General features: G+C 42.8%; 1 protein-coding gene across 4 annotated transcripts in view; it reads left to right on the forward strand.

Moving 5' to 3' along the window:
• ANK2 (ankyrin 2) overlaps positions 1–24,365 on the forward strand; it is a 242,099-nt gene that overhangs the window by 25,497 nt on the left and 192,237 nt on the right. Inside the window, exon 1 of one of the 4 annotated variants that reach the window (XM_065686159.1) lies at positions 22,164–22,927. The exons of 2 other annotated variants lie outside the window; for them this stretch is intronic. In XM_065686159.1, the coding sequence (XP_065542231.1) occupies positions 22,805–22,927 (123 nt within the window). In that variant the 5' untranslated portion in view covers positions 22,164–22,804. Of the gene's footprint in view, positions 1–22,163; positions 22,928–24,365 lie in introns of those variants that run through there. One more of the 4 variants, XM_065686218.1, reaches the window with a different exon arrangement.

The raw sequence follows: 24,365 nt of genomic DNA on the forward strand, positions 1-24,365 counted from the left end.
TTTTGACTTTCAGCCTGGGAACAACGCTGATAACACCAATGTTTTTAGTTGTTGCTAAGCAATGTTTACTCTGACTAAGGTCTTTGAGTCTCATGCTCTGCCAGGGAGGTGGGGAAGCCAGGAGGAAGCAGAGACAGGACACCTGACCCAAACTAGCCAAAGGGGTATTCCATACCACAGCACATCATGTGCAGTATATAAACTGGGGGCAGTTACCCAGAAAGGCTAGATCACTGCTCAGGTCAGGCTAGGTATCAGTCGGCGGGTGGTGAGCGGTTGTGTTCTCTTCCCTTGTTATTTCTGTGTTATTATTGGTGGTAGCAGTAGTGATTTGTGTTATACCTTAGTTACTGGATTGTTCTTATCTCAGCCCCTGGGAGTTACATTCTTTCAGTTTTCCTCGGGGAGGAAGTGGGGGGGAGTGAGCGAGCGGCTGCATGGTTCTGGGTTGCCAGCTCTCCCTGTGCACCCCAATAAGTTATTTGTGTTGGAGTTTGTAGAGCCACTGCTGAGAGAACAGCCCCAGAGGCAAATTTTATCCTCAGATATGGAAATTCATTTTGAGCATCCCACAGTCTGTTCCTTACCTCTATGTGATTGATAATATTCTCATGCTGGCTGGTACAAAATATTTCTCTAAATTTGCTCTTTTTACTAATTAACCAATGTCCTATCACACTTGTTGTTATAGAGATAATAAGGAATTTATGTAAATTACTTTTATACTTATGAAGCATATAGGAGATGTCTAGAACAGTCATTCATTTCAAGTGTTTTAAGCCTCTGAGTGGTTCTTTCAAAAACCTTGGTTTTTGAAAACCAAGCCTCCGAGTGGTTCTTTTATGTTAAGAAGGATGCATGTAGCCTGAAGATGGACACATTTAGTTTTTGTTTACTTTTTTCATAATGGTGTGTATCTGAAACTTTTTCTTTTTTTTAATGCTTTATTATTGACTTGAAGATGAAACTAAAATGACCTGTGCAGGGTCACATCACAGAAATGCATACAAAACCTGGAGAACCACCACCCCAAAGAGTGGTAGTAAATGGCATCACATCTAGTTGTCAACCAGTCACTAGTGGTGTTTTGCAGGGGTCAGTGTTAGGGCCAGTGTTGTTTAATATCTTTATCAATGATCAGGATGAGGGGATTGAAGGCAGCCCCAGTGAATTTGCAGACAACACCAAGTTGGCTGGGAATGTTGATCTGCTGAAGGGTAGGAAGGCTCTGCAGAGGGCTCTGGACAGGCTGGATTGATGGGCTGTGGCCAATGGTATGAGGTTCAACAAGACAAAGTGCTGGGTCCTGCACTTGGGTCACAGCAGCCCTATGCAACGCTACAGGCTTGGGGAAGAGTGGCTGGAAAGATGCCTGGGGGAAAAGGACCTGGGGGTACTGACTGATGGTGCTGAACATCAGCAGCTTGTGCCTAGGCAGCCAAGAAGGCCAACAGCATCCTTTCCTGTATTAGAAATAGCATAGCCAGCTGAGGCCTCACCTTGAATCCTGTGTTCACTTCTGGGCCCCTCACTACAAGACAGACATTGAGGTGCTGGTGCGGGTGCAGGGAAGGGCAGCAGAGCTGGTGAAGGGTCTGGAGCACAAGTCTTATGAGGAATGGCTGAGGGACCTGGGGGAGTTTAGTCTGGAGAAGAGAAGGCTCAGGGGGTACCTTATCATTCCCTACAGCTACCTGAAAGGAGGCTGTAGTGAGGTGGGGTTGGTCTCTCCTCCCAAGTAACAAGTGAAAGGACAAGAGGAAATGGCCTCAGTTTGTGCTTCTCAGCTCAGTTTGAGTTTCACATTGGATATTAGGATCAATTTCTTCACTGAGAGGGTGGTGAAGCATTGGAACAGGCTGCCCAGGGCGGTGGCAGAATCACCATCCCTGGAAGTGTCCACGAACTGTGTAGATGAGGCCCTCAGTGACATGGTTGAGTGGTGGCCTTGGCAGTGCTGGAGTAATGGTTGAACTTGATCATCTTAAAGGTGTTTTCCAATCTACTTGAGTCTCTGATTCTATGAACTAGAGCACTGATACTGTTACTGAAGCTTAGTCAGCTGTCACAGTGCTGCTGCAGTTAGGAAAAATCGTTTTAATGTTAAAAATTATTAATTTAATTTGCAAAACTACTTTAAGTCTTGTCCTTTTTGTACTGAAGAATTTTGTCGTGAGACACTAACACTGAGGTCACCGAAGGGCATGTATCACAGATTCATCTAGGTTGGAAAAGACCTTTAAGATCAAGTCTAACAGTGTAGGTTGATCCATGCATGCCGGTGGATTTGCATTTATGTTAGCTAAATAGGTTTAGGTGATGTGGATGTGTGGTAAGAAACATTTACTATAAGCCACTTTGGACAGATTCTTTATGCCAGTTGAGTGATGTGGCTAGGCACTGTCAGTACTTGACTCCACTGCTTCAGGATTGTCTTTAATTCATCTGTATGAGCTCCTGTGTCATTAATTGCTCTGAAATAGAGCTGTCTTTTCACTTTTTGCTGCTCAGATTGAGCTGTCTTTCCTCCACATGCTCTCCTGGTATACAGGATGATGTTCCCATGCATGTTGTTTATGTTCTTGTGTGGATTCATGCAATGCCTTTGCTTAAGAAGAAACATTTTTTTCTGTGTTTGGATTGCTGTTGTCTTCATGTGTGATGGCTCAGAAGAATTCTTCAGGGAAGTCCCTTGGCAGGAATAAGTTTCATATAAACCCATCTGCAGCAGGAAGTTTGCATTGTTTTCAGGTTTTTTTGCTCATGCTTGGCCCTGTGAAAGCCTTTCTAAAGGAAAATTCTGTAAGTTTTCTCCTTGGTAGAACAAAGAATCATAGAATGGCTTAGGCTGGAAACAGCATAAGCTCATCCAGTTCCAACTTTCTGCCATAGGCAGGGACATCTTCCAATAGACCAGGTTGCTCCAGGCCCCATTCAGCCTGGCCTTGAACACTGTCGGGGATGGAGCATTTACCACTTCTTTGGGCAACCTGTGCCGGTGCCTCACTACCCTCACAGCAAAGAACTTCTTCCTTGTATCTAACCTAAATCTCCTATTTCAGTTTAAACCCATAATCCCTTGTCCTGTCATTACAGTCCCTCATGAAGAGTCCCTCTCCAGCATCCTTGTAGGCCCTCTTCAAGACATGGAAGACTGCTGCTTCTCATTTTTCCTTTACAAACACAATTTCTATTAGCATCGGTGGTTATTAGACTGAGATTCTCCAATGCCTTCTAAGTCAATAGAAGCCTTTCTTTAACTTAGTAGGATTTTAGTTCTTAAGCATATAAAAGGGATAAAAAAATCCCTAATTATAATTTACTAATGCATTTTAAGAATCTTGTTACAGCAGGCTTCTGTAGACATATAGTTTAATAGAACTGGTAAAGCTGCAAGAACTCATTTTCTTCTGGATTGAGTGCTGGGTCCATTAGAAGCAAGCTGATTTATTTCTTGTTGTACTTCATGACAGCTCCGATTTTTTTTTTATTCTGGTCAGCGGTTATTTAGCAGAGGCTTCTAAGAGGAACAGTGTAGCTTTGAAAGACATGAGGATATTGCTATGATTCCATGATCTGTTATGTAACAACTAGGAAGGTACCAGTGATAAATGATAGCTACTCTTGTGTGTAAAATGGGAGGGGTTCACTTGGCAGGTTGCCATACATTTAATTATTAATTACATATAGAATAATCTATTTCATATCTAAATTTGTAATTGTCCTGGGTTCAGCAGTAGCAGTCATTTTTCTCAGTCCTAGTAGCTGGTGCAGTGCTGTGTTTTTGACTCTCAGCCTGAGAACAATGCTGATAACACCAATGTTTTTAGTTGTTGCTAAGTAGCGTTTACTCTGACTAAGGACTTTCTGAGTCTCATGGTCTGCCAGGGAGGAGGGGAAGCCAGGGGGAAGCAGAGACAGGACACCTGACCCAAACTGACCAAAGAGGTATTCCATACCCCAGCACATCATGCGGGGTATATAAAGTGGGGCAGTTACCCAGAAGGGCGAGATCACTGCTCGGTCGGGCGGGGTATTGGTCGGCAAGTGGTGAGCGGTTGTATTCTCTTCCCTTGTTATTTCCTTTATCATTATCATTATTATTATTATTGGTGGCAGCAGTAGTGGTTTGTGTTACACCTTAGTTACTGGACTGTTCTTATCTCAACCCATGGGAGTTACATTCTTTCAATTCACCTCCCCCTCACTCCAGAAACAGGGTGGGGAGGAACAGGGGGAATGAGCAAGTGGCTGCATGGTTCTGGGTTGCCAGCTGGGCTTAAACCACAACTTTAATGGTATAATCTAATTTCATGTCTATACACTTTTTTTTTTTTTCTTATATGTATGAATGTCTGTGTGTGTGTGTATAGAGAGACTGAGAGAAGAAACAGGCTTCTACAGGTAAAGAAAGAAAATAATTTACATAATATTTAAGGCAAGAGAACCCTGACTGCAGGTACATTTTAAATCAGTATTATAAAGGAAGAGGAGAAATGTCAATCATTTATGATACTATCTGTATGTTACAGTAAGTACCATAATGTTATGGATGGCTTTGGACAGAGGGGAAAAATCACTTTCTTCCCCCTACTTCCTGGAGAGAGGAATTAAAAAAGGGTGGTGGGAAGTGGAGGCTTGTGCTAAAAATATTAATCTGCATGGTGGTAGGTGCCTGGAACTTAAGTTTCTATGTTTGGCTATGTGCATTAATATAATAACATCTGCTGTCAGATAACTGTTGTAGACGTGTTTATCTGCTGAAGTTCTCAGAGTGCTTGGCAAACCCACAGAGAACAGTTTACATGTTTTTACAGAATTTCAATATGTTTTGCCTAAAGAAAAAACTGGAAATCAGCAGCTGAGCCAGAAACACACTGCAAGTGTCTGTTCCCTTTACAGCTTCTGCACACAATTCCTGCATGCTGGGTTTGTACTTCACACTGTGCCCACATTAGCTGTGAGAGGCAGCTGTGCACGATGTGGCAATGCATGCACTGACTTAACAAAGCTTTTGTTCTGGGGGTCCTTTGGGAATCCTGCAAACCTCATTCTGCTTGTCAGCTGTCAGTTGACAGAGCATAGCAGGATGCATTTTGCCCAATTTCTGGGTTTCCAGCTGCAGAATGATAGGCTATGTTGCTATGGGGACCAGTGCTTGCCATAGTAACTATCCATGTTAACTGGTATTAATGAATCCATGTAATCAGGGCAGGAAATGGGCACGGCGGCTGGACCTAAGGCCTGTAACTGATTCCTGCAAAACACAGCTACTGATGTCGACTGCAGCAAGTAGAGTGTGGCCTTGGCTCACAAGCTCCTGCCTTTTGTCAACACGTTTTCAGGCTGTAGCAGCTGTGGCAGGCACTCTGCAGGTGCCCTCACTGAAAAACGTGGGGATATTGTGCTACACGGGATGCTGTGTAGCTGCCACCAAGAAGAGAGAAGGTGTCTGGATTTGGGAAGGATGAGGCTTGCTGCCAAGCTGACTGATTTTATACAAAATACAAAGTGCTGCCTGGAGATGGATCCATCAAAAGCCCAATGTTGAGGTTGAGACGGGGACACTCTGGGTTGAATGGGGCTAGAGGAAAGGGTATGGGGAAATTTTGCTGTGTGGAAAGGATTAGGCATTGAGGAAGAGGTAAGATGAGACTGACTGCCAGAAGGCATCAGGAGGTGTCAGTAGATGACTTTTTAGTCTAGGAGCTTGTTTGGAAGGCAGGCAACAAATTGCCATTATGTACAGTGCTCACAGATGGGTGATTTTTGCTTGTGAGCTCAGAAATATTGCCCAGAGAAGCTGTGGCTGCCCCATCCCTGGCAGTGTTCAAGCCCAGGTTGGACAGAGCTTGGAGCAACCTGGTCTAGTGGAAGGTGTCCCTGCCTGTGGCAGGGGTTTGGCACTGGATGAGCTTTAAGGTTCCTTCCAACCCAAACCAGTCTGGGATTCTATAAAATAGTGAGAGACAAAGAGGAGCTTCAAAAGATTTGCTTGCTGCAAAGCATGAATAAGGAGAGGCCTAAACCAAGGAGACTTAACATAGTTGGTATGTCCCATATCTGATGGTGGGAATGTTAAGTTTTCCCTCTGTTTAGATCAAGAAGATTCATTCCTATGGAGATAACTGTTAGTTAGGGGACATCGTCTTCATCAATAAATACGCTCTGTACTTATATCACAACGAGTAATGGATTATCAGACAAATCAAAAAATTTCCTTGTCTGTAATTTGACCCCATGATTGAATACACAATGTTAAAGCCCTTTGCAATTAAAATATAAATGAAAGTACTCTTGTCATACAGATCTGTAAGAATCCTCTCCTTGGAAGAGAGGAGAGGTGGCTGTTTAGGAAATTCAGTGATGCCCTGGAAATGTAGATTCTGACTTTTTTTTCTCAAAGGTCCTGTGTGATGCTGCTCACATTGGAAAACTTAGGTATGCAAAGACTGCCAGCAGTTATGTGTTCCCTCCTTTTACCTGACAGCTTGACTTGTGATAGAGGAACCTGTAGAAAGACCAAGCACCCATTCTAGGATATGAAGCCAACAGAAATGTTACTTTTGACTTACAAATGCTATGTGTAATATTTATATCCTGAAAAGCAATATTCAAAGTGTTTCTGGTAGGCGCAGCCAAGATTAGAGGATACATTTGGCCTTGTGATTTGAAGATAAGTGCTTTTGATTTTACAAAGCTGTTCTTGAAAATATCTGCATCAGTACTTATTTTGGACATCTATCTATCTACATATAGATAACAGAACTACAGAAAGACCTGTGAGGAAATTAACAATTTAATTTTCAGTAATCAGGTTTATAATGCAGAATGAAAATCCTTCTGCAACCCATTGAGCGCCAAGGAGAAAATAAGCACTCCGAGCCGTGTTTCTTAAATGCTTGATGCCTGGGCCTGCTCACAGAAGGAAGCAGAGATCTCATGAATATATAGTATGTGATCCTTAATTACAGACTATCTCACACTACATGTGTGCACAACAAGCTCTTCTAGCAATGCCCTTCGCAATTTGGGATTTGGATCAGCCATTCATCAGGATTTTGTCATGCAGTCAATTTGCTGACTAAGACTCCCAAGAAAGGAGAGCAAAGAGCAACTCAAGAAGCCTCATTGAGGAGCCTCATCATTTTTGTTTTTCATAGTGAACACCTGGTGTTCAGCTCTGGGCTTGTTTTCCCTTTTAAGGCTGCAATGTTGCAGAGAACACACCAGAAAAATGGCTCTAGGCATGCCTCTTTATGCTCCTTAAAATGAACAGGATCTTGCATTGTTTCCTATCTGATGCTGTATTCTTTCTCAACTACCATCCACATCTTCCCCCACATGTCTCGCCTTTGTTACATTTCTATTGTGGTGCTAGGTGAAGTACCTATTATGCTGATGTAGCCTATTAAGATGATGTAGGAGGTGAGACCACATATAGAATACAGCCAAAGCTACTTGTGTTTCTGTCACACAGGTTCCTGATTTTCCCAGCATAGAAGCTGCTTAAACCAGCATTATTAAATGAACTGTGAGGAAGAAACTGAAGGTCAAAATACCAGTGATCAGATGTTTTTTACTCTCCTCTACAAAACAACAGCTGAAGTGACTACTCCTGCACACACATGCAGTTTGATGCATGAATAATTCAGACACAGCCCCCCCATACTTGACTGCACAGCAGCAGCTAAGCTAAGCTAATACAAAGCAAAAGACAGCAGGAGTCTTCTCAAAGGTCACTGCAGTTTCTTCTCTCTCCTCTCTGGGCACTGTTTTCTTGTTACTCTGGGAGATGATTAGGTTGGGGAAAACGCCATTCTCTGAGGCACTTGTGTAGATGGCTAAAAATGAATATATTTTGCATTTAAAAGTGGAAGTTTGGTCCTTCCTGTGCATTGAAAGACAACATTAAATTCCAAATGCATTTCTCCTGATGGTAGGCAAGAAACTCTGTGTTATTCTCTCTCACTTGGAAACACTCAGATTTAATGCTCCTGTGAATAGTACGTGCAGAGTTACGCTGTATGATGTAACTTCCTTAATGGGGCAGTACTAAAGCACAACATTATAGCAAATTTGGAGGAATGAGAAAGGTACCATGGTGCATGAGGCACTCTGCTTTTCCCTGGGTGGTACAGAGGATGGTGAAAGCAGAGGGGTTAAACTTAAATGTAGTTAAAATCATATATGTCGAGGTCACGTGGTTGTGAGCATGTGTTACACAGTGGTTAACACTGGGTTAATTTAAGGGATGGCTGTAATGAGCAGCATGCTGAGTTGTGTGCAATGGTTTGTGCCTGTGGCAAAGTGTTAAGTGTAAAGAAAGGTGATGTATCCAGTACGGCTGCTGCCAGGGAGAGCTGTATTTGCCTCCAGGATGTCCTTAGAGCTGCGTGTTTAAAATACTTTGGGGTGTCATCATCAAGTCCTCTCCTTAGTTTTGTGGCAGGCCTTCTATGAGGAATTTTTCAGAATGGTTTGGTATTTGGTTTTCCTCTTTCTACTTGCTTCAAGGTGGGAGCCAGAGAGCGGAGAGCGTTTGCTGCGAGAGCTGAGGCTGGCTGCTGGGGACAGTCGGGCAGGAGTGCCACCGTGTGGTGCTCACCGGAGCTGGCTGCATCAGTGGCCTCAGACTTGACTTGGAGGGGAAAAAAGTAATTTCTTGCCAATTATAGCATATTCCAGTAGCAGGAAACAGAAAGACAAGCATTTAAGCAAACTTTTTTTTCCCCTTCTCTGGCTCAGCTGCTCTCCTGGATGGCGTGGTGTTACAGTCTCTGCCCTGTGTTTCCTCTCTGCTGCTCCTTATTTAAAAATACACTTAACATTCTGTTATATCTGTTAAGGCTGTAAGAGCATTTAAAAATCTGAACTTCCTTGTTAGAAGACGTGGACCTTTTGTTCATATGTAAAGTGAAACAGCATTGCTATACATAATGCTGTTCTCTGCTGGGTTGTGATACCACTCTGCATCACTTTTCTAGTTTTAGTAACAATTCTAAAATTATGTACATACAGGGATGATGCAAATGATCAGGTGTTTTTATACCCAGCTTGGGGTGTAAACTTGTAGGGGGAGGAACCTGCATTATGCTTCTGCAATTCTAATTATCACAAAAATTCTGCACACCCAGATAAGCCTCCCCTCTTGAGGGTGTGCAAGGTCTAGTTCAGCTGTGGAAAGGCAGAGATGAAGCTTTCTTTTCCAGGATCCAGGACAAAAGGGCACTTGGAAACTATTGTTTAGCTCAGCAGAGACAAGTGTGGATCTAAGGCTAGAATTCCGCTCAGCTAGCGAAGTTCATACATCCCTTGGACATGCTTGAGATTGAGATGTGTCCTTCTGCCCAAGTGGTCCTTTTGTCTTGGTATGAATACAGTGCCTCAGAGGGGGGTTTGAATATTGTGAACTAGATAGAAGAATGTGCAATGGCTCTGGAATGGCTGAGAGCAGAATTGCCCTTGCTTAAGTTTGCAGTAGTGCTTTTCTTTGAACCTAGACTTTTTAACCTCCCTGAATTAAAAAGTATTTAGAATCTTCAGATCTTGTAGGATCTAAACCCACTAGTATTAGAGAAACATAACAGTACTGCAGCATAGGCTTTACTTTGAGTGCTTGCTGTTGTTTTGAATATCATCCACTGTTAATTGAACATAGATTTCAGTCTCAGCTGATGAGACTGATTATTATTGAGAAAATTCTTTTCTATGCATTCTTGTGTCCTCAAAGGAAAGAAATGACAACTAAAAGAGTGCAGCGGACTGGTAAATCCTCTTTTCTGGATGGTTGCAGTTATGGAGAGGTGAATCCTAGAGATTTTACTATTCTGGTTAGGATTTTTGGAAAGTTTGCAAATAATTTCCTTTGGTACAGAAAAGATGTCTCAGGATAGCTGTGCATTGTGCAATGATGACTTCCAGGCCAGCACCAATAGGTCCAAGATAAGCATGTCAGCGTGAGGCTGAAAGATGAGGCACAGTGTACTGATGTGCCTTTCCTGCCTCTACACCTGACCATGCAGGTACACTGGGTGACTGAGTTCTTGGGCAGCATGCTCTATTGCACAGTGTCAAGTGCCCACTGAGAGCCTGGTAGTCAGGCTTCACTTGGGGGTTTGTTGATTAGAGAGGTTTCTGAAGTCCCAGATGAATATATTAGTGCCTGACTAGTCTGATCCTCCTTTTGTGGAACTGTTCGACTTGACATAAATAACAGTGTTTTAATTGGGCCATTTATTCACTGAGGTGATAGGACACCTGGGATTTTGAATGTAGGTCTTTCACATTCCCAGTGATGTGCTAAATGTTAGCTAGTATTTGTCTTCGTTATCTCTCACTGGAAAGTCCAGCTTCTGGCTTTTCCATACAAGCCAGTTAACTCCTACTTGGAAACTCATCTTCTGTAATTGCTAGTTTCATCAGAACCTGCATGTCTTGAAAGGTATTCTCTGTCTGGCAGCTCTGTGAAGAGAAAGGAGGAGAGCCTCTTTTCATAAGTGCTCCAGAAGCCCTGAAGTGGCTTCAAAATGCTGTTTGTAATCCAGAGCTGCACATTGTGGAGATAGAACCTTAAGTATAATAAATTGAGCTGTGATGGAAAGCTGGGGGAGAAGTATGTATTTGGTCCTGACCAGGGCACTTACAATTCCTTTTGTCCTCTTTTTTAATGTGAAGTCTCTTTTTGTGGCCTTTATGCCTTTCCAATGCCTTAGCCCACGTAAATAAATCATCCACCCATCTGCCACACATGTACGAACAATTATGGCCAGCTCGAATTGGAAGTCCTCTGGCAGGTGAGGGTCAGTTGTGCTTACAGTTTTGCAGACATATCCCTAGTCCATTCCAGCCGTTGTTCACTATCAACTTCACTACGATGAGACAGATGTACACTCTTCAAAGAAGATTCTCTATATGCTCTTAGGAGCATTTCATTCTACATACTGCAAACTTCTAGGGCTCCAACCAAGTATGTCCTGGTTTTGACATAGTTGAGGAAATTGATAAATTACCATACTCTTTATTAATTGTTTTAATGCTACTGTCTTGGTGAAATGTAAAATTGCTAAGGATATAGTGATAGTCAGGGGGGATCATTTGCTGAACTCAGCTGAGTTACAGGAAGACTTCCAATTATGTCAGGCATGTCAAATTATAGTCTACTTTTGCAAGGATATATTTTTTGATAATGATCTCATCAATGCATTCTCAAATCTCCATAAGAGCAAGAGGTTGTTTGGGAAAGTGGTTCCTTTTTGCAAGGTCTTTATTCCCAAGGCTCCCAATAAGTCATACTGTGTTATTGAGAAATTATTCCTTTTAGAAAGATGCTGCTTTTAAAGGGAAGATAGTGATTAAACAGAGCACTGTCTTTATTGTAGCTATGAACTGGGACCCATTCTTGTTAGCTGTTTGAGACACACTCTTCATCCTCATCTTCCACAGGAATTAATGGAAATTGAAGCCACTTTAGGAACAAATTCATAGTAATGTTTGCCATGCACCTCTTTCAATTCTGAGGAATGCTTTGTTTCACATAACTGAAGGTGTACTGTATGGACAAGCTCTTTTACCTGGTAAGCCAGTAAAAGAAAAAGCTGTGCATCAGATAAACCATCCTGCATTTAGCTTGAGACACATAGTTGGCTCTGCAAATGAGCTTCAGTTCTAGAATGTTTTTTGTCTTCAGTACACATAAAGAATGAGACCAGTCACTTTAGTCCAGTGTGACCCTGGTTCTGGCCTCACACACTCTCACAGATCAGTGATACCCAAATCATTTCAGTCTATTGCTGTATGAAAATAATTTACTGAGGGCCATGTTTGTGTTTTTAAAGTGCAGAGCTGCAAAGGTGATCTGGAAGCCCTTTGGTCAAGAGGCCAAGCTGCTTGTTGACAGCCGGAATCAGCTGGAATGCTGCAGAAACACTGGCCATGAAAAACAAGCAGGATTCTTACTAAAAAAAAAGTAAATACAATTTGAAAATTACATTTAATAGTCCTTGAAATGCAAAGTAAATGTAAATAGAAAATCATATTCCATAGTCCTTGAAATGCCTTTAGATACTAGAAATACATAGGATAGCAATAGTCTCCTGTGCTTTTTGTGTCTCTGAGGAGTTTTTCGTTATATGGTCCCATAAACAGGGGCCTGGAAGTTAAAAAATAAAAATTATACCATTATATTACTCTTAGGTAGGACAAAGGAGACTAGTGTTTTGAAAGTGAGATCTGCACCATGTTTTTAAGTCACAGAAGGGCAATAAGTGATATCCCCTGCGATTTCTGCTTTGGGCAGCCAAGGTTTTAATGGTGTATGTGATAAACTGAGCATCTTATTCTGTCTTACACTGGTCTACACTATCCTCACTGGTCATAGGGCAGTAGAATGGAGGCAGGATCAGCACAGTAGGACCTTTCCCTCATGGAGTTAGTCCTTTACTACCTCCTTGTAATCAGTGTCAGTGCATAACAACTTGTTTTCATTAGCGTATTACCATAGGAGAATTTAAAAGATTGTTGAGGAAAACCTATCCAGCCACCCTTGGCAAACTGTTTCAGAGCTGTGCAGAAATTTACAGAAGAAAACATGACTAGTGATAAGGATTACTGTTGAAGTCCTGAACAGACTAAATATTTACACGAATCCGGATGCTTGCTGCAATGTTTGTATCTAAATATGCAAAGGCATATCTTAACCACCCCTAAACTTTGTGGTTGGGCTGCTGTCATGCTGAAGTAACTTGAAATGTGAACCTACAGATGACTAAGTATTACTTGACCAGGAGAGGGGGATCGTTTGCCGTTCATTTTCCCAGACTCTTCTGGTGCGAAATGCAACAGTGAATGTTTTGTGGTTAGCTTGACTTTATGTTTTCAACAGAAAGAAAGGTATGCCACACTAATCTGACCTGGGTTTCTAGAATTTTGAACCTAGATTGTTCTATATTTAGGATTTTAGTCCAAATATATATATCGTTTTGGGTTTTTTTTTCTCTTTTTTCTTTTTTCCCCAAGATTTCAATATTTTCAATGTTTCAAGACTGTAGATTTATTTTAGATATTAGGAGAGTGAGAGTGGTGAGGCCCTGGTACAGGTTGCTGTCCTGGGTTCAGCAGTAGCAGTTATTTTTCTCCTTCTTAGTAGCTGGTGGAGTGCTGTGTTTTGATTTTTTGGCCTGGGAACTGTGTTGATAATGCTGATGTTTTCAGTTGCTGCTCAAATGTTTTGTCTGGCCAAGGACTTTCTGAGGCTCATGCTCTGCCAGAGAGGAGGGGAAGCCGGGAGGAAGCAGAGACAGGACACCTGACCTAAACTAGCCAAAGAGGTATTCCATACCACAGCACGTCATGCCCAGGAGGTAATGGAGAGTTACCCAGAAGGGCAGGGACTGCAGGGTTGGACGAGGTATTGGTCAGTGCTCAGCTGGGGGGAGTGGGGCGAGTTATTGGTCAGCTGGTGTTGAGGTGTTGTATTCTTTCCTCTTGTTATTTCCTTTATCATTATTATTATTGGTAGTAGCAGTAGTGATTTGTGTTATACCTTAGTTACTAAACTGTTCTTATCTCAACCCGTGGGAGTTGCATTCTTTGTGATTCTCCTCTCTGTCCCTCCAGGAGTAGGGGGAGGGCAAGAAGTGGGGGGAGTGAGAGAGCGACTGTGTGATTTATGACTGACTTTGTTTAAACCATGACAGTTGACCAGAGAAGCTGTGTCTGCCCCATCCCTGGCACTGTTCATGGCCAGCTTGGACGGGGCTTGAAGCAACCTGGTCTAGTGGAAGGTGTCCCTGCCCGCGGTAGGGGGTTGGAACTGGATGAGCTTTAAGGTCCCTTACAACCCTGCTTCCCTGCACACCCATCACGCTTCACACCCAGGGCTGCATCCCTGGCATTGTCCCTGGTTCTGGCTGCCAGCCCTCCGTGCTCCCCGCTGCCTCTAAAACCAGAACTGCTCCCCTAGAGACAGTTGCCAAAGGTGCCAAAGGATTCTGGAGGAGGAGAAATCTCTCCTCTTTGTGATTTCCTCTGTGGTAAATTCCTTCCGTCCTTTTACTGTCCTTATCAACTATCCGTCTGCGTGTAGGGTAGAGGAATCCAGAACACCATACATAGTAACGCTATTCTATATATTGGTTTGATCTGACAATAGATATAAAGAAGAAGTTCCTTACATATAAGTAAGAAGTTCTTAGATGATAAGGAAGGTCATCTTTACTGTGAGGGTGGTGAGGCACTGGCACAGGTTGCCCAGAGAAGCTGTGGCTGCCCCATCCCTGGGGGTGTTCAAGGCCAGGCTGGACGGGGCTTGGAGCCACCTGTTCTAGTGAAAGGTATCCCTGCCCGTGACAGGGGTTGGAACTGGATTAACTTTAAGGTCCCTCCCAGCCCAAACCATTCTGTGATTCCAAGATTCTATGACATTGGAACCCCTGAAGTTAGTTGGGTGTGGGGAGACACTCTGAAAGTAAGGTCATCTCAACCTTCCTTCTTTGGTGAGAAAATAGTGAAAAACATCTAGCTCAGAAGACGGGGTTAATACCTTACTGTGTTTTGTATGGTTTTTAATTTGGGGAGTGTCTGAAATAGTCTTTGAGAATCCAAAAATTTATCCTGTGCTTTTATAAACAAGTGGCAGATAGGTCTTCTCTTGTTATGAGCAGTGGGAAAATGTGCTTGAAAGACATCTTAAATGCTGTATCTCTTTGCCATAAGTATTCGATGAAACAACACATCATCTAACTTTTTTTTTTATTATTTTTATTTCGTCAAACAAGCAAAAGGAAATAGCATTACTAGCTTTAGAGCACGTATACTAGACTTCTGTAGGTTGTTACTTAAGGCAGGCTATTGCTAATGTACTTGAGATTGTGTAGTTAGGATCTTTCTTATGCTTGGTTGTGTGTAGTCACTTTATTATTGATACCCAATATTTTGGAAGGTTACTTTTGCAGGTCAGATTGCTACATATACAAATATATATAGTACATATACACATACAATAATGTTTGTTTAGGCACTAATCACTGAAGTCTTTGTTTTGATAGCTATGGACATGTGATCTTTTAATTCAAGATAGGTAGGGCCCATTCTCATGTGAATCCATGTGACCTGGCCCAACACTAAAGTGGAGGTGCACTTTTACATGTATCAGCAAGGATATTTAAGCAGAGCTGATTATGATCATCAGGATGCAGCTGAAGGGATTTAAAGTGGGTGAGATCTGGGTCATGCTGGCTTACAGGCTTCCAAGGCAGTGGCAACCAAATCAGTTTTCCTGTTACGTGCTCTTGTTGCCCAGGCATAATTATTTTTCGTATCATTATAATTTGTAAAGTTATTTTGATTTATGTCTCCCTATAGCATGAAACTTAGCTTTGAGATAACAGAATTCTGTTTCCAGATAAAGAAATGTTCCTGTTAAATTGGTTATACTACATAAAACAGTATAGTCCAGCCGTATGATTGACACACGATTATTTCTGAATGTAGTGAGCTATTGTATCAGATAAATCAGTGGGGTTAGAATAAAGAGCTCTCCTTTTGAGTCTTTAGGCAGTTCATTGTAAAGACTGGTTTCTGGGCAAACAAGTAATAGGGCTTTTTATCACAAGCAGTGGGATTGATCCATCAGGGACACAAAAGAAATATATTCAAGTATCTCTCAGCATATAACTTGCTTTCTCTGACTTTGTCTCAGATTGCTGCCCTTGAGCTTGAAATATGCTCTGTCTCCGAGAGCTAATGTAATTTGGCAAGTAGCTGGCTGTAATGCAAATGCTCATAAAAAAACGTGGGAAAAAGCCTTCTGGGAACAGGCCAGATCATTAATGGGAAGGCATTCAAGGAAAAAGAAAAAGAAAAGCACTTATTTTTATCATAAAAATCAAATGCTTTAAAGTCTTAGCTGCTCCCTTAAGTTTTCTTGTCTTCCAGCAAGAGAAACTATATGTGGTTACACAGAGGAGGCAGGATTAGGGAAGGTGCATTCCCACAGGGTGCTGGACCACTTGTCCATGGCACTAGATGGCAGCTAGGGAGTGGGCAGGGTGAATGCAGACCCCAGGCAGCTGCCTTTAGCTGTGGGTGGCCGCCCTTGTGTATTGGCAGAACAGAGGACAGGTTGGAAAACTGCACCTGAACAAGAAGGAGCCCCTTTGCAGCAGCTCCAGCAGAGGTAAGCACAGTGACTGGGGAATACAAGGAGGGATCCTGAGGAATGTATTGTGTGTTTTGGGAGTCAGACCTGGCAGACCTGCAAGCATCTTCAGGATGATCCCGCAGCTCCTTCTTGTCATCAATAGCAGCTTCTGTTCCCACAAGATCAAAGCTCAACACAATCAAAGCCAAAAGAAGGTAGGGCAGGAAGGCCAGGATGGGAAGGAAGATGAGAAGCCATGTTGCAGTGTTGAATTAAGTGACTGTGGTCCTGATCCAAAGTCCATTTAAATCAGTAAAATATCTGTTGTTGCCCCTAGTGAGCTATTGGGTGAGGCCCTGTTTGCCTTAGTTAAAATAGAATGTGATGTCAATATTTTCAATCAATATGAAAACTAAGTGGAGCAATATTTAGGCTTAGCTGTCACCAAAAGACCTGCAAAACGGGCAGTCTTGCCAGAAGTGTCCTGTTTCTCCAGTTTCTTCAGGATTCTGATGATAAAAAAAAAAAAGCTCTTGAATTTCCAACTTAGACATAGCTTCAGTGTCTTTGTGTCACCATTGGGCTATTTATTTAACCTGGGGCATCACTCTCTGAGGGTCTTTTCTAAACCCTGTTCCAGGTGTTCTGAAAGTTGGTGGTGTGTGCAAAACATTGCTTTATCATGGCACAGCTTGGACACTAGCAAAGGATGACTGTAAGGTCTTTTGTGATTTGAGAATGGCAGTATCTTGTCTTCTTTGCTGGTTTATAAGCACTTGCCTGTGACAATGAATATTCTGAATGCGTAGTTCAACTGCAGAACTCTGCCTTAATATCTCATGGATGCTGGAAATTCAGAAGGGTTCAAAGAGAGACTGAACTAGTTAATGGAAAACAGCCTGTGAGGATGGCTACATAAACTGAAATGTCTAGCACAGATGTCCATCAGTCTGATGAGGATGGTGAGGCCCTGGCACAGGTTGCCCTCAGAAGCTGTGGCTGTCCCATCCCTGGCAGTGCTCAAGGCCGGGTTGGATGGGGATTGGAGCAACCTAGTCTAGTGGAAGGTGTTCCTGCTTGTGGTAGGGGGTTGGAACTGGATGAGCTTTAAGGTCCTTTCCAGTTCCAACTATTCTATGATGATTCTATGATAATATCATTTATGTTTTCCCTCATATGCCCTTTGCTAGGTACCAGATTTTTGGCCACTATTGGAGACAGAATCACCAGTCTCTTCCCACAGTGATTGCTCTTACATTCTTAGGAGCAGACATGTAACCATACTATATCCATTTCTTCATCTGTAATACAGGAAAAATAACTTTTTAAGAGTAGATGCATGTTTTCACTAACTCTTTCAAGATGAGGGTAGCTAAGCAGTATCTTTTTTCCCTGGTGTAATGATTAATTACATTTAAAGATTTTCAGCATTGAACTGAACACCACCAAGACAGAAAGCCACTGTGTGTGGGGGTATGGTATTGCCAATATTACTGTGCTATCTGTGGTATGTTTTTAGCACTACCCACTACCTGTGTCAGCACTGTGAATTTTGCTCAGGTGGTATAACAGAAAAGACGAAGAGACATTAAGACTGGTTTGATTTATGTTAACATACCTGCCATTACTTTCCCTTTTTCATATCTTGTTCTATATCACTGCTTTTCAATTAATAAAATAGATGTAATCAGGGTACAGAAAAAAACCTGAAGATAGTTTTATATATCATCTTTTCAGAGACACTTATTTCCAGCTCTAAGCTTTCTGGAACCTGTTGTCTTCACATATTCAGTAACATGAGAGTGAGAGAGTGTAGAGCCCTTTTTTTTAACTTCAATATTTATTCTTTCAGGAAAATATAAAATGAAACCTAGGCAGTACGGAGCTGTGACTGGTAACTCACTTCCAGGTGTATGGTACCTTTAGAACTAGGACAATTAGTACTGTGTGTGACTAATAAATAAGAGTGTGGATTAAATGAGAAGGGAAACAATTTATAAATGTAGCATATACTTCTACACTTAGCTTTGTGCTTTTAGTCTCCACAAGAATTATTTTGCGCCCCCCCCCCCCTTTTTTTTTCCAAGGAATGTGTAATCCTGTAGATAGTGAAATGGCTGAATATGCCAATATGCCAATCTATCCAAATCACTTTAAATGGCTGAATTAAGTACGTTGTTATGCTCCTCTGACACTCCAAATATTTATGTTCCTATCATAGAAGCAACTGGGTTGGAAAAGGCCTTTAAGATCATCAAGTCCAACAGGACTGCCAAGTCCACCACTAAAATAAAAAATACTCCATCATCTCCATCCTCATCCTCCAAGAGGAAGCATTCGGAGAAGAGTTTCCTGAGCACAGGGACAAGGTTTCCTACCTCTGACATTTCACTTGACTGAAATAACAAGAGAGGGGACACTGACATCTGTGCTTGTGGGTAGAGTCAGTGCTTTCTGGTTTCTAGGCCACTGACAGCTGTGCATGTGCATTTCCAAGCCTGGCCTAACATGTCCTGCCTTTCAGTGGGAGAAGTTTAAGCCACAGCACAACTTGTAAGGACAGAGATGGTGGTTGTTATATGGTTGCAAAGCGACATGTAGATGTACTTGGTAGATATTACGGACAAGTTGGGCAGTGTATCACTGTGGAGGGAGCCTAATTCCCCTGCAGAATCTGCTTTATCAGGTAGAATTTTCCACAGTGCCAGACAAAAACTTGAATTCCCCAGCTTTCATCTCTACCAGACTATTGCCTGGGACAGCCTTTTCCCATTTCTACCTGTTTGAAACCACTATTGATTTCCAGCCTATTTCCTGAAGGTGCTAGGAACTTAGAGCTGGGAAGGGCAGCCTCCATTCTGGCTTGGCTACATTAAAGACTTTTCCCACTCCATCACAGCCTCTCTTTCTTTATAACTCTGGGAAATGAGGACAGATTTGAGTCACACTCTTTTTGGGCATTATTTCTATGCCTGGTTTTGGTTTTGCACTGCCCACATGATTTACGGGGAGAGAATCTCATTTTTATGAGATGGACCCCTGTGGAGTGGGTATGCTTCAAGGAAGATAATCAGTTGTTTACATCCTTTCCTCTTGTACTCAACGACTATTGATTTTTATCCAGTGGGTTTCTATAGACAAAAAATGCTGATTTGCTCAGTAAATCAAGTCTCTCTACCTGAAAGCTGGCAGTTAAAACCAAGAAGTGATCATAGCCATGGCTACTAAAGCACTGCAGTGCAGGAGCTTGTTGTCTGACCTGGTGGGTCAGGTTAAAAAATGAAAACCTGGAGACTGTGAAATGAGGAGATCAGGTCAGGAAGTTGATGATTTATGCCAGTGTGTAAACTAGGCTGACAGGAGGTGTAACCCTAATTAAGAGCCCATATGTTGGTGGATCTCAAGGTGAGATTAGTCACAGGTCACACAGGACATGGCGCAGGTTGAAGTCTTGCAAGCTTTATTATCCCAAATGGGAATTTATTCAACTTCACGAGTTATATGTTTCTGCATTCAGAGCTGATGATAACAAATGCTTTTCAGAGAAAAACCACCCCTTTTCTGGTCCTGTGCTCTTTTTATGTTACTGGGCATCTGCCAACTCTCCCACTCCCCTCCTACATGCCGTTTGTGGCAGCAGTGCTGGATGTTCTGTTTTTCTTCTCTAGCAGCTTCATAGTGTGTTTAGGCGGAAGTTGCTCAGTCTCCATTTTTACCCAACAGATCTTGAAAAGGTGATCTTCAGCCCACTGTTTGCAAAAGGATTTATTTTCATTAAGATCTGTATACACAGGACAGTGACACGCCATTTTCTACTTTCAGTAGGAAAATTGTTTTGGCTTAAACCAGAACACTGCTTTCCTGCAGGAACATTAGCTGTGTCAAGTATTAAGTGACATATACTTGATGTTCTTCTCTCCTGACTGGATATGTTCTGTCCAAAATAACCTATTGAAAATTACTTATTTTTTGCTGCATGATGATAAAATATTTTTCTGTGTCTTTCAGATAAGGGGAAAATATTTATGGGACATAATAATGAACTCAGAGAACTGACCTGAAGGTCTTGACAGTGATCTTCTGAAAAATATTCACTATTTCATTTGGTCTTACCAGTTGCTCAGTTCTGATGTTTTTCTCTTGTGTAGCATGGGTTGTGAAGTACATCAAGTCCTTTATTGACTTTTAAGTGAGTTTTCTGAAAGAACAATTGTGACTGAGCTGATAAGCCTGCATGTATCAAACATCAAAAGACAACAAATTGTTTACTCATCCTGACTCCTATAAACTCTCCTGTGTATCAAACCCTATTGTGTGTGCCCCATATCAGGATTTAAGCATTTAGAGGCTTAAGGAAACCTTGAACCCTGATATAAGAAAATCCTGAGACCAGGATCTGTAAACATGGTGGCCTGCAATTTGGTCTTATTTTCAAATTTCCTGCTTAAGGTCCCACAAAAAGGTTAGGAAACTGAATGCTTTCCCTCTGTATCAGGAAGGTAAAGTTCTAGATCACCAGCTGATCATTTCAGATTTACAAAGGGATGCTGCCTATGAGGTTCATACAAGGTTAAGGCAGCAAGGCAAGCTACAACCCTACTAAAGAATCCCATTTTCACCTTTATGTTATCCCTGTGACTGCCTCCACCTGCCTCACTTTGCAGGTGGCTGTTGCTGCAGCTCCTGCTTGTGTGTTAACTATTAGTTTTGTGTACCCTAGCTTCTCACAGATGGGCACAAGTGCAAGAAAACCAGCCTGTGGATGTATGTAGGAGCTGGAAAAAGGGTTGGCTGACATTCAGTACACTGCTTCTCGAATGCCTTCTTCTAGGAGAGGAATATATATATGAAAGAATGCACAGATCGCTGGCTCAGAGGCAAAACAGATGCCTCTTTTATAGACGCCTTTACAGTGCTTTGTAGTTTCCATATACAAGTATTTTGTGAAAATTTGGGTTTTGAAATCTGTGAAATTATCAAAGTGAAGACTTACAGTAAAACCAAAAGCTGTCAATAATGACTGTTTCCATGGTAATGATAAATGGTCTGTATTAACTGAAAACAACCAGTCTTCTGTGTATAAAAATCATGTGGGGTGGGAGTTAGGCTTGGTCTATGAGCTGTTGTCACATGAGGAGCTCACAGGACATCTGTTACTGATTTGGTGGTGCCATGTTACAGCAAAATTCGTAATGCTCAGGTTTAGTGGCCATTCTGTCGCATTCAGGCTGAAGTCGAGGAATACGTTGCAGAGGGAAACCTGGCTAAGAGAGTTGTTTCTTTGATTTGGTGATCTTTAGTGATGCTGTCAGCGAGCTCCCATATCCCTAGCTGCTCTGGGGTGGCTGAGCTGGGGATGCAGACTGCATTGAAGCTCTGCAGTCCTCCTCTCCCTCAAGGACCTGCCTCGAAAGGGCCCAATCAGTGGTGCTGGAGAAAGCTGAAATGTGATCAGAGGTCTGCTGGGAACTAGTTCAAAGGCTCCTTTTATCTACACCTGATGAATAAATGCTTGATACTTCATAACAGTTACCCAGGTAGGTGGGAGTAGAGCTCGTAGCAATGAGGGACTGTCAGACACGTCTGTCTCTGATATTAATGGTATAAATTAATGTCCCAAACCCAAATAATATTTTGTGGTGAGAAAGGTGAGACTAATTAGCCACACATTGTTGCTCTATATTTTGGTCTCTGTTAGTCCACAGCTATAATAATTCCCCATCATCAATACAGGTTGTTTAAGGAAGTATCTGAAGGCATCTTTTGGCATCGAATAGTAATAAACAGCGTGCTTGGTGGCATTATTTTTACTTGTGTGGGCCTAAGCTGAGCAGGACAGGCTGAACCCAGCTGAGCCTGCCTGCTTCCCCCTCCTCTCTGCCTTTGGCTCGCTGCTTCATGCAGCTCTCCTGATGCAGCCTCACGTGGCTGCTTAGCGGCACAATGAGGACTTGAATATTGCCAAGCTGTTTCCAGGTGGCTCTCCATGCTGCCTGCCTGCAGGTGAGCTGGCGGAGGCTCCTCGCTCTGCGCTCAGCAGCTTTTCATCCCCGTTTCCTATCGAAAGGGAAGATCCTGAGCAGGAAAGCGTATGCAGGGCTCCAGCACAGACGGTCGCAGCAGCAGCAAGTCAGTAAGTGAGACTGCACCATTTTCTTCTCACCCTGCATAAAGGCAGTGTGAGAAGCTGAAGGCAGCTGCCTCCTCCCCCTCCTGGCGGTGATGCTGAAGTAGAGCCTTCCTCCCAGTCAGAAGACGCAGGCTGCCCGAAGGAATCCCAGAAGACCTTCCCAGTTTTGTGAAGTGTGTTTAAAGGCCGATTTTTCTTCTTTTGATTTCTTCTCTTTTCCTCCCCATCTAAGCCTGAAGCTTGCCTTCCCTCACTGTGGCAGCCAAGCTGCGGTGGTTTCAGCCTGCGAGTGTGAGGCAGCGAGCGCTTTTGCACGCTGCGTGTGTGGACCTGGCTCTCAGTGCTCCCGGGTTATGGATGCTGCAAAGCCTGGAGCAGAGCTGTGACCTTTTCTGGGGTGCCGGAGGAGGAAGAGCGGATTAACACTGTGAAGTTCTGGCTTGCAGCCAGTGCCCTTGCGGAAAAAATAAACCACCTGGATAGCCTGGTGTGGTGGAAACAGCTTCCTGGGAGCTGGTGTTTTCCTCTCCAAAATGGCTCATGCAGCCGCTTCCATTAAAAAAGTTCGAGAGTCGGAACTCGAAGAGAGGGAGAGAAACCTTGAGAAGGAAAGGAAAAGGCAGCGGAAAATCTCTAGGGCGGATCGGAAACGCAAGGTATGAGGGGAGAAACAGCCCCTTTCTCTTTCCTCCCTCTCCCCCCCACACCCTCCGTGGAGCCCTTCCTAGGGGTTCATTGCCATGTATAGTGCTCCCCCCTTCATTTTCCTAACCTTTCATATCCTATTTCTCATTTGCATCCCTTCCCATCCCCTGTGGACTTAGCCTCACTGCAGCCCTGTGATTCAAGTGCTCTCAGTCATGGCAGCCCACAGCTATCCACAGACCATGCGAATAGGAATGGCCACAGGCACACAGTTTGGCACCTTCCCTTCATCCCCCCCAAAAGGGCATTTTTTTCCTCATTGAGGAGTAAGGTCCTCATTGAAGAGTAAGGTCTTTCAAGCCTCCAGCTGGCCCAAAGAACTTGTCATAGAGGGATGTGGCTTTGCTTGTGCTTTACAGCATGAAGGTGCATTTCTGTACTTCATAGTAGCTTTTTTTTTTTTCCCCATTTCCCCATTTTTTTTTTCTTCCACTTCCCACATACCTGGCAGTGGGAAATGCTGCATGTGAGCCCTGTCCTGTGGTGCTGGGTGTGATGGCTGATTCACTCTGCAGTTGGTACAGACCGTGCGTGAGCAGCTGTGATTCAGTGCATTCACACTGCTGCTGCAGGTGTATTTTTCTAGCCAGGGCCTGAAACGCCAGTCTGCAATCTATTGGGTTTTGTGTCTGTTGCTGGTGGCAGTCTTTGATGCTGTGAAGGTGTATCCATTTAGATGTTTCAGCCTTTGGGGAGGTTTATTCCTAATTTATAATTAACTAATTAACTCTTCTTTCTGTGTTAGAGCTGTGGAATGACATCTCTGATAGCCTTGTGGGGAGGGGAGGAGTGGAGAAGAGAATAATAGAAGAATAAAAGAAATCAATAAGAGATGATTTATTTGCCAGCTCACTCTGTAGTTTCCAAGGACACAAATAATATACAGTAGTGGAGAAAATATTAAAAGCCCCAAAGATTCTGTTAAGGTTAGCTTTAGGGCTGTAATACATTGGGGGTGCCTGTGTTAATGCCTCCTCATTGCCATTTCTTTTCTTATATCTCCAGAATCTCTAGACTGTGATGTGCATTAACTCATTCACTGACACCATGTTTGGATGTGTTCTGGAAGGGATCATCTCAAGAGGCATAATCTGTCCTTTTTTCTTTTCTGCTACATTGCATGCATACAGACATCTATCCGTAAAAAGAAAAAGAACAGAGTCCTGCAGTGTAACATTGGGATTTATAGATCCTTTTGGCAAATCTCTAGGATTGAGAAGCCATCTGCTCCCTTGGCATACCTGGGAAATGCTGAATTAATTTTACATTCAATCTTGTGGATTTTCATATTCTAAATTGCATGACTTCATTAAAATTCCCAAGGCTGCGTGATACTTCTGGGATCTTTGGCTATGATCTTCCTGACTTTTAAATGGCTCCCTTGGCAGA

This window comes from Lathamus discolor, chromosome 1 (assembly GCF_037157495.1).
Source record: "Lathamus discolor isolate bLatDis1 chromosome 1, bLatDis1.hap1, whole genome shotgun sequence".
Taxonomy (NCBI): domain Eukaryota; kingdom Metazoa; phylum Chordata; class Aves; order Psittaciformes; family Psittacidae; genus Lathamus; species Lathamus discolor.